The 10,347-nt window shown below is 36.1% G+C and overlaps 1 protein-coding gene across 1 annotated transcript in view; it reads left to right on the top strand.

The window, feature by feature from the left end:
* NELL2 (NEL-like 2 (chicken)) overlaps window positions 1–10,347 on the top strand; it is a 242,861-nt gene that overhangs the window by 150,792 nt on the left and 81,722 nt on the right. The window contains exon 12 of the mRNA XM_008580521.1: window positions 2,176–2,271. Coding sequence (XP_008578743.1) covers window positions 2,176–2,271 — 96 coding nt within the window. The remainder of the gene's footprint in view (window positions 1–2,175; window positions 2,272–10,347) is intronic.

Raw genomic sequence — 10,347 nt, 5'->3', positions numbered from 1 at the left:
CTACATATTGTAGTTTCCCCTTTTAGATGGTTTGTCAATGCCAATTTTAAATGTCCTGTTGAGCACAAATGTTTACTTCCATCAGTGAATATTCCAGCTGTAGTTTGCCACCATCCATCAACTCTCCATTTCACCATTGTCCCCTTTTCCTTCATCAAGGAAGGGAGTTGGAGGTCTATTTTGGAAACTCTACCAACTCCCATAGGAAAAAGTTCATATTTCTTATTATGTCATATGATTTATCTAATTTAGTCATTTTAAGCTTCAAAACTGCCTATTTCTTAACTATCCTGTGTTCTTTATCTTGGAGTTTACTAAGATTAATTTACTACAATCCTGTGTGTGGGAGGTAGGACAGAATAAGGAAAGGTTGTTAATGGAGTGGTTCATAAGCATTGGTCTTAAGGCTTGGTCTGTGATACATTCGAGCCAGTTATGGGTGGGCCAGAGGATTACTCTGGTTTTCAAAACTCTAAGGAAATCTTTAATGTGGATTATTATGAAGAAGGCTTACTCCTTTTGGAGTCCCACAGAGATTTTCTTGGAAAAACTAGAAAAACCCTGAGAAAAGCCAGACTTTTAGAGTTCCAGAGTATAACTAAACCCTTAGGACTTCCTTCAAAGCATCTGGATGTTGTGAGAGTTTGTTTGGGCTTAAGATTTTGTCTAGGAGCCCTACAGCTTCTCCTTTATTCCTTCTTGTTTCTGATTCCTATTTCATATGAAGAATAAAGTTTATAACATAAAGAACTCTTGAAATCATGAACAGATACAGGCAGACAATTCTTATATTTGAAGGAAGGAAGAAATTTCAAAGATCTAGAAATTCTTTTTGGAAGTTAAAACTATGAGTTACCTGAATAAAGACTCTCCAGTTACTGTGTGTATCTCTGTTAGGAATGGAAAAAAGCTGAGAGATAAGTGGTTTGGATGTAGCATCTGAATCCGTGAGTTCTGTGCTTTATCAACAGGCTACAACACTGCAAATTACTCCAAGGAAAATATGCACATATACTGGCAAATGTATCCTTTATTACTCATGAGGTTTAAATTCTAAATCCCTTTTGCAAATCTTTGCTGAGCTAGGTATTCTTTTTGCCTAGTATGAAAAATGACTTAGGACCTGGAACCAACGAAGTCAAATGGCCTCTTTGGGCCCATTCCTTTCACTCAGCACCAGAATTTCAAATTCGTACATTTTACCAGTCTGAGAAAGTGTATCCTAGCTATGAGAGGAAGCACAAGCTGAAAACTAGAGAGAAAGCTTTTACCCCTATACCTGGAATAAGCTGGTCTAGTTTATTCGTGACAGACCCTGCTGGGCTGAAGAAGAAGCCCTTGAGCCTTACAGAGCCAGTGAATAAGCTGGAGTGGAAACAGAAGCTTCTAATGGAGCTCAGTCTCACCCATATTGTTTTTGCTCACCCGTCTTGTTTTTCTCACCTTCAACTTTTCTGTGCTTCTTGAAAGGCAGCACATCTCAAAAGATCGTCCTTGAAATGGTTCAGACCTTGGGTCCTTTCCAACTCCTAGAAAAACTTTTCCTCTCACTCCCAAGTCCACTCTAATACAACAGGCTATGCAGTGTGATCCTGGATCCTAAACTATCCTTAGCAGAGGAAAGCAAGACTCTCCCTGAAGACCACTATAGCTAATTTTTCTTACTATTGAGTAATTCATCACCAGGACTGGCTTAGAACTTTTTGAAGGATGGGGAATTTTCCTAGTATTTTGGCACTTTAGCCAGTGTGTAAAATGGTCAAAGCCTCATGGGATTCAGTCATTTCTTATTTCCTGGTCTCGTTTGCTAATGGTGGTTTGCTCCACCTAAGATAACTGCCATTTTTCAGGTTTGTTTTCAAGTTGAATTGTTACAATGACATGCAATCTGAACATTAATGCACTTCCTATCGTGTAAGGTTTTTATTTTTTTTTAAAGAAATTTCAGTATTCTGTTTTACAGGTGAAATATTTCTTTAATATTGGAAAGAGTACTGTTTTAAAAATTGTGTTGAAGTTTCTTACATGTATGGAAAATATTATATGAATATAGAATTATAATAGCTTTTATAATTTTATGTCCACATCTCTGAGGGAATATAGAAAAGCTGGGATTGGAGTTTATTGATCTACTTACTTCTAAAGTGCTAAAAACTTGTATCTGAATTATTTTAGCATTTTGCAAAGATGGCTGTAGGAATGGAGGAGCCTGTATTGCTGCTAATGTATGTGCCTGCCCACAAGGCTTCACTGGACCCAGCTGTGAAACGGGTAAGAATATCATTTCATCTTCTAGAAAATGAATTTTTATGCCAATGCATAAAGTAATCCATGAGGAAAATAATGTTTCGAGTTTCAAGTGCGCTCTCAAAGCATGGAGCTGTTAATAAGGAAGTGTTAGGAGGGAGGAAGTGGGAAGTTTCAGTGATGCCTATTCATTCACTGGGCAATTCCCATATGCTCTCCAAAGAGGTTTTGTAGCTATTATATAACTAGACACATATGCACTCCAAAGAGGTTTTGTAGCTATTATATAACTAGACACATATGCACTCCAAAGAGGTTTTGTAGCTATTATATAACTAGACACATATGCACTCCAAAGAGGTTTTGTAGATATTATATAACTAGACACATATTCAACTTTTTCATAAGAATGTGTGGGATTACCAGGAGTTCATGACGTCATAATTCATTTCACTTACTGGAAGCCCATTTTTACTGAAATTTATATGACTATATTAAAATATAGGGTTCAAGCTTATGGACAACTCAGTTCCTAGGACACACTACCTCCCACATCCACATTTGAGAATATTTGACAAATTTTTATCTGTCCCATTCAGTATTCATTCATTGTTGTTTATTTAGAAAGTATTTAAAGTTTTCTATGCCTTAATTATTTCTCATTCAAGTCCATTCAGAATTTATTCTTCCTGATAGATACTAATACTAGAAACTTTAAAAATTATTTTTAAAACAATACATAGTCTGTGTATAGCCCATGACCCAAAGTAACATGCTTCGTAAGGTGAATGACATCCCTGGGAATAAAAAAAGTGTTTTAAGTATTAGCTCCTAATTAAAATCATATCAGTAATAGTTGTGGTTGCTGGTAAATGTGTTCCAATTCCAGATGACCTCAGAAAGTCTGGTTATTTTCCCTAAGAGAAAGCTGCTGCCACTGGTGATTGACCATTGTCATCCCATATTGCTTTCCATAAATCTCAGTGTAATAGATGCAGCACATGCTCTGCCTCCATTGTACTTGCAGAGTCATCTGGTTTAAAAGAAACACTGACTGATCAGAATATAAGGCAGAAAATGTTCTGCTCCATTTAGGAAGTGAAAATTTTACTGAGAAGATACTGCCACTGTGCATAGAAGAATGCTCACAAAAGGGATTCACATCACTAGATCATCTTTCTCTATAAATACCTCCAAGTGGTATTTTTCAAACTTCAGTGATTAATTGATTTCAAAGGTTTCTAATAGAGAATGCATAGTGACTATCTTTGGTGTGTGGGATTACTTCCTAAATCGGGAGTTCCCCAAACTCATTGTCCATGTGAGTCACCTATAGGGCTTGTTAACTTGTTAAAAACAGATTTTTGGTAATTAACTATCATAAGATTTGCTAGAACAATATCAGGTGCCTCTGATGTAATGGTCTTCCAATCTTTTCATCCCATGATCTCCACCAGTACACCCACACACATCAAGGTGCACTGTGGACCTCCTGTATATCAACACCCGTGATGACCAGCTTTTCTGAATACAGTATTTTGTGTGATTCTAGTGCAGAGTCTAGATACTGAAATACCGGCTTTTTCAGCACATTTCAATGATGTGAGGATAATGGTGTGGAATTTTGAATAAAGGCTGTCGCAGAAAATCTGGCATGAGTAATAGCCATGCTCAATCCTGCACATCATTCTTCCACTAGAACATAAAAATCCTATGAAGAGATTGTGAAAATCTGGAGTGGCAAAGAATTAATCTTAGCTATGTAATGTTTAAGACTGGAGTTAAAAATAACCCAACAGAATATTTAGCTCTATTTAATTATCTTTGAACTTTCAGTCCATAAGAAGACAATCCCAGACTGACTCTAAGTAGGTATCTGTAGCAGCCAAGAGCTTTCAGAAGAACACATGTGGGCTCAAAATCTGGTTCTGCTGTTTGCTATGTGGCCTTGGCAAGTTACTTAACTTCTCAGGGTCTTGTACCTTCCACACATCACCTTACTCTTCACAACTCTCTTCCAAAGTAGCTATTATCTCCATTTACATATAAAAATATTGGGTTCAGAAGTAATTACATTTTTTCCTCTAAAGTCACAAAATTAGCAGCCAAATACAAAGGTCTTTCTACTCCCAAACCCAGGCTTTTTATCTAGTGCTTCCAAATATGTTTCTTTGGAGACCTTAAATCCTAGGACCCCAAACCAGACTCTCCTTCATGAATCTTGCCTCCTTTCCTCCTCCACCAAAACCTGATTTTTCACTTCTGTTCTTTATTTCAGTGAATAGCAGCATTATTCACCAAGTTCGCCAAGCCAGTAGTCAGGAAGTCATCTTCCTCTTGCCCCTCACCCCCACGTCTAGTCAAGTCCTTTTGATCCCATCTCTTTACCAGGGCTCATTTCTTTCCATTCTGGCTGTCACTACAGTAGTTCAGGGCTCTCAGGTTTGTCTCTCTCCAGTCCAGTCTCCACAGAATATCAGAGCACAAATATGATCATATCACCCCATACCGAAAAAACATTTGGCGTCCCCCATTACCCTCAGGATAAAGACCACATTTTTAAACATGATATATATGGCCCTTCAAGATTTGGCCCCTGCCCCACTCAGCTGTATCCTCTTGTCCCTCTGCCTCCCTCCTCATTCCCACCTCTAGGCACTGAGCTTCATGAGGGCACAGAGTGTATCTTGTTCACTTTTGTATCCTTGAGACACAGTATAAGACCTGCACCTTAGTAGATGTTTCAGAAATATTTGGTGAATAAATAAATGTATAAATGAGTGATCAATTAAATGATGAGAAAAAAATATGGTGTTGTATTAGTTTTTGTGTTGCTATAAACAGAATACCTAAAGCTGGGTAATTTATAAAGAAAAGAGGTTTATTTGGCTCACAATTCTGGGACAGCTGCCTCTGGCATGGGTCTCAGGTTGCTTCTGCTCCTGGTGGAAAACAGCAGGGCAGCCAGTGGATGCAAGGAGATCACCTGGTGAGAGAATGCAGGAGACAGAGGGAGGGGAGGTGCCAGGGTCCATTAAACAACCAGCTCTTGTGAGAATTAATAGAGCAAGAATTTACTCACTACCTGCCCCCCAGAACATTAATCTATTCATAAGAGATCCATCCCCATGACCCAAATCTTTCTAAACACTGCCACATTGGGGATCAGATTTCAACATGATCTTTGGAGGAACAAACATATCCAAACTATATCAGTGTAGTTGCTTCCATAATTGATGGACGTTTTTGAACGTTTGTTAAAGAAGCCCTCAGTGTTGTCTTGTACTGTACTACTCTCATATGGCAGATGAAGTAATTAAGGCACAGGGAGGTGAAGTAACTTACGTAAGGTGTTTCATTGTAGATCCAGATTTGTAATCTAGAGCGCAGGTCTTCTGCTTCCTAGTTCAGTCTTCCTTCCTTCCTTTTCTTTTTTTCCAATGCATGCTCTCTGCCCAGAAATTCATCATACTATCATCTTTCATCAGGTCTGTGCTTTTCACGATGCCCCCACCTTCAACTGCCAAATAATCCTGTTGTCTTTGACAGTGAGGACTGTGGCAGTTTTTCTCTCCCAATTTAAGGAAAGCATCAGGATTGTCAAGATTTCCAAGTGTACTAATGGCCTAAATTTGGCCTGCTGGAGTTGGATGCTGCCTGATAGCTTAAAAACAAGATTCACCTGTGGCCCCAGTGGCCATCTGTTGAGCACTCATGATGGAATCACTGAGGATTTACTTGCTTCTTGAAAGACAATCTTAATGTGCATGACATTTACCAATCCTTGTTACTTTAGTTGAGAAAGTCTCCCCTGAACTCGCTCTCATTTAGTCTGTTTCTGCATCAAGTGCAGTAGGAATGGTTGAATTCATTTACCAACTCCACAAAAGGGCTATGTGAATGCTTTTTATTGAGCAAAATTAATTTTTCATGGACTTCCTTTTAGCCACTGAATAAAATCACCCACATGTACAGCATAACTCCGTTTTTAATTAAACATCCTAATATTCCATCAGGTGTTTAACTTAGATTTAGCAGGGTGATTATTTCTTGGGTAACTCAATAAAATGCATTAGAAATTTACGTGCTGAGGTTTAACAGTTTTATCACTGCCATGCTATATTTATTATACAATTGCTAAACCTCAGCAAACATTTTTCTGATGATATAATTAATATGCAAAGCTGTCTTATACTAAATGTAAATCTTTCAGTAATGATTTAAAGTATGACTATAAAAGATTTGACAGTCCGCTATCAGCAACTGATGACTTAAATCAAATTTAAATATTTATAACAGGAAAAAAGTTGGTAACAAATGGCAAAGCTGAAAAAAAAATATGCTGCAATATCAAAGAAGAGATCAGACATTTTAGTGATAAATACTTCATTTTTTCCCTATATGTAAAATAATGGATTTCTTACCCACAGATCAAAACATGAGATGAGATTTTAATTATTTTTAGTGAGTACTTAAATGAATATAAATTTAAATTGCATTCCTAAGTATTTTTGGAGCTTTTTAATATATGTAGTTTCAAAATGACCAAAAGAGAGCATAAGGCATATACGAGTGTTGCTTGACTTCAAAAATAACTTCAGATGGATTGAGGTTAGTTGACTAAAAAAAGTTTATATTATTACTGATATAATATAGGTAGGAAACCCCTGATTTTTAGGAAAAAATTTATTTTGCTATTAGTATGTACGGTTAGTATTTATTATTGATATCAAACTATTAAGTTTTGTGATATGGTTGAATTAGCACATTTTTTATCGGAAAAGGATATGTTAATTTAATTTCATGATCACTTAGATTTTTTAAGGCATATTTTTCAGAAGCTTCCATCAATTTATATCATTTTACATAGGAAGACTGAAAAAAATTCAGGAGCAAGAGAAAACTCTCAAAACATTTCTGACTTAGCATACCTTTTCTTACCAAAATGACTCACAATGGAAATTCATTACCAAAATATGTACCTTTTTGTGGGAGAAAAGAGAAAGAAAAACCTTCAGTACCTTTGCTTTACCAATAAGGATGGTCTGTTTTTGTTTTAGAATTATTTTGATTTTTTCCCTCTAGCTGAACAAACACAAACTTCATATACAAGAATCATTAAATAAATTTTATCACAGTGTTGTGAAAGAAGTCACCAAAGGAAACTCAGTCACTCAAAGAAAAGGAAAAGTCAGATAATTTATTGCTGGCAGGTTCCAAATCCTGAGCACCCCAAATGTAGGGGGAACTAGACTTAAATACTTTTCTGGAACCAAGCAAGCCAGTGTTCCTACTGGCTCTTTTGCCTGTATCCAGGCAGAACAGGTGGTTAACTAGGCCACTGGCTTTGGGTAAGGGTCTTTACGGAGATGGGGGATGTGGCCAGTGGAGTTACTGCAATGTCAGCTAGAAAGCAAATCGGTCTCTCGTCTACACGAGAAAGTGCTGACAGGCTTTTGGTTTTAGCTAAGTAACAGGAATCCTGACCACAAAGTCACAGAGCTCAGAAGCTGCGTTTTGGTTTTCAGTGATGAACAAAACTTTAAACATTTCTTACAAGCAAGCATATTCCTACTGGAAATGGGATTAAAATCAGGAAAGGACAAGGAATTCAGTCACTTCAGCAGTACAAAAATTTTGATGAAGGAAGCTCTACTTCTGGTCCTTCATCTCATATTAAAGTCACTTTTCTGGAGCAGATCATTGGGTGGCTTGTGTAACGTGGGCACATACCATTGGGGAGATCTGTTAATCTGCTTAAGACAGGATCTCCATTCATACTTGCTAAGACACATCTGAACTTGAAATTCAGTCTCTAACTATAAAAGTGATTAAATTAAATTTGATGAATGAATGTGTAATACTGAACTTTGTATGAATTAGGGGTTTAGATCCCAATGATACTTTTTCTGTTATAAAATTTAAAAATAAAATTATGAAAGAAACAAAAAACACTTTCACCAAAGGCTTTTTGACCATACCCTGCATGTAAGTTAACCTGAGTACTTAAGATATATCTTCTCTTTACGTTGGTGATCCTTAACCTCTTTTAAATAAGACTTTAATTGCTTAATGTTATGCCAAACTCTGGTCCTCCTTGAGGCATTTAACACAGTGGTCAAGAACACAAAAATTGAAGTCAGAGAGACATAGGCTTGAGTCCTAGCTCTACTGCCAACCAGCTGTGTGACTTTTTTCATGTTACTTCATTTTTCTATACATTAATTTGCATGTGTATAAAATAAAGATGATAGTAACATCAACCTCTTGGTTTGTCCTGAAGATTAAATAAAATGTGGCAGATAGTACCATGTTTAGGACTTGTAAGTACTCAGTAAATGATACCTAATACAGTTATATTATAAATTTTAAGTTAAATTATAAGTAAAATTTATATACAGAACTGTCTGAGGCTTTTAGACATCCTTGTGTCAGCTGGAGATACCCTGAAATGTTATAAAAGAAAGGTTAAGGATATTAAATGATTCTAGTTTTCCTGATTTATTCATAAACCGGCTGTAAGCATAATTTTACTATACTTTAGTGGTTTAAAGTATTTAATTTAGCAATTAACATTGTTTACATTTACTTAACATTGCTTTATTTTAATTTTAATGCAAGTCTTTAAAAATTAATGTTTTATGGAAATCTAAGTCTTTGTACTATTCAAAAAGTAGTTATAAGTTCTCAGTGTTAAATCTCAAAGTCATTCTTTCAAGTCCTTCAGGTTAATTGGAAAAAATCTTACTGTTTCCACATATCAGTCATGTATAATAGATAACAACTATGATGGGAAAATTTTTCAGACTCTTTTATTGTAAGGCCTACTTAATTAACAGTGGAAATGAGGACACATCATGGAGTTAATGTAAGAGAAAAAAATAGCTTCCAAGCTGATAGCAGGTCTCCAAGAAAAAAATCCAAGTGGAATGGATTGGGAATTTGGAAAAGATCTTCAATTTTGCTTTAAAAATAGTGTTAATTTTTTTCCAGTGGGTCATCTTTATCTAATAACTTATATTGTGCCTTTGAATTTCTAGAATCCATATTTTCTCTTATATTTTATTTGAAGCAAACCAAATAAAGTCATTTTTTAGATTTTTGTTTAATTTTGTGTCACAGTTAACTGAATACTTCATTCATATTTTGAATAAGCAGTATATGCACATGGTATGAAATTTAAAAGTACAAAGAGTATGTATACCCCTTCTCCAAGCATTGTTTTTTTCCCTTAACAATATATCCTGGAAATGATGTCATTGATAAACCCTCATTGGACAGAGTGGTTCAAATAGAAAAGCCAGTCTTACAGAGGCCTGTTGCCACTCAAATAGAAGCCTTTTAATTTATAAAAGTCTGTGCTTGCCAATAGGAATACACATCTTGGAGACAAGATCTTTCTCTTCCTTTGGGTACCTCCTTACATTGGTTGGGAATGTTCTGCAATTTTCTCATTCATAAATTCTAAATTATTTTTTGTAAATAGATGAGCTGATCAACTTCTATTCATCAGAAGTACGATAGGGAGAGTTACAGACTTGATACCCTGGAGAGACATTAGAAAAGATTAAGACATGAACAGAGCGCTAGAACTTAATCTTCTCTAATTTAAAATATATCCATTATACCACATTTTATTTATACTTAAATTATTTTTGCCTCTTGCGTTCCTTTCTTCCTTCTAAGTTTTACTTCTTTCTTCCTCAAGGTCATACTTTAATACTCTCTTGGAGTGGGTTTATCAATGGCAGACTCTCAATCTGTGTCTGAAAAGTGCTTTATGACATTCTCACTCTCGGGTTAGTTCGATAGAATTCTAGGTTTTCCCTAGGCACTGTGAAGGCAGTATGCCATTGCTTTTCTGGCCTCTGAATTTCTGTCCAGGTCGACTTTCAGTTCAATTGTAAATCATTTGAAAATACTGTCCAAATTGCTTTGAAGGTCCCCTTTTCCTTGGGGTATGTGGTTTCAAAGCATTGTGTCTAGGTATAGATTTATTTTTATTTATCTTGCTTGGGACTCCTTTAGATAGTCGAGTCTGAGGAGCTGTCTCATCAATTTTGGAAAACACTCAAACTTTATCTCCTTGAATTGCTTCCT

Source organism: Galeopterus variegatus, unplaced genomic scaffold (genome assembly GCF_000696425.1).
Source record: "Galeopterus variegatus unplaced genomic scaffold, G_variegatus-3.0.2 Scaffold2118, whole genome shotgun sequence".
In the NCBI taxonomy this organism is placed as follows: Eukaryota; Metazoa; Chordata; class Mammalia; order Dermoptera; family Cynocephalidae; genus Galeopterus; species Galeopterus variegatus.
Note: the sequence above shows the minus strand (reverse complement) of the source record. Positions and strands in the feature narration are given on the sequence as shown.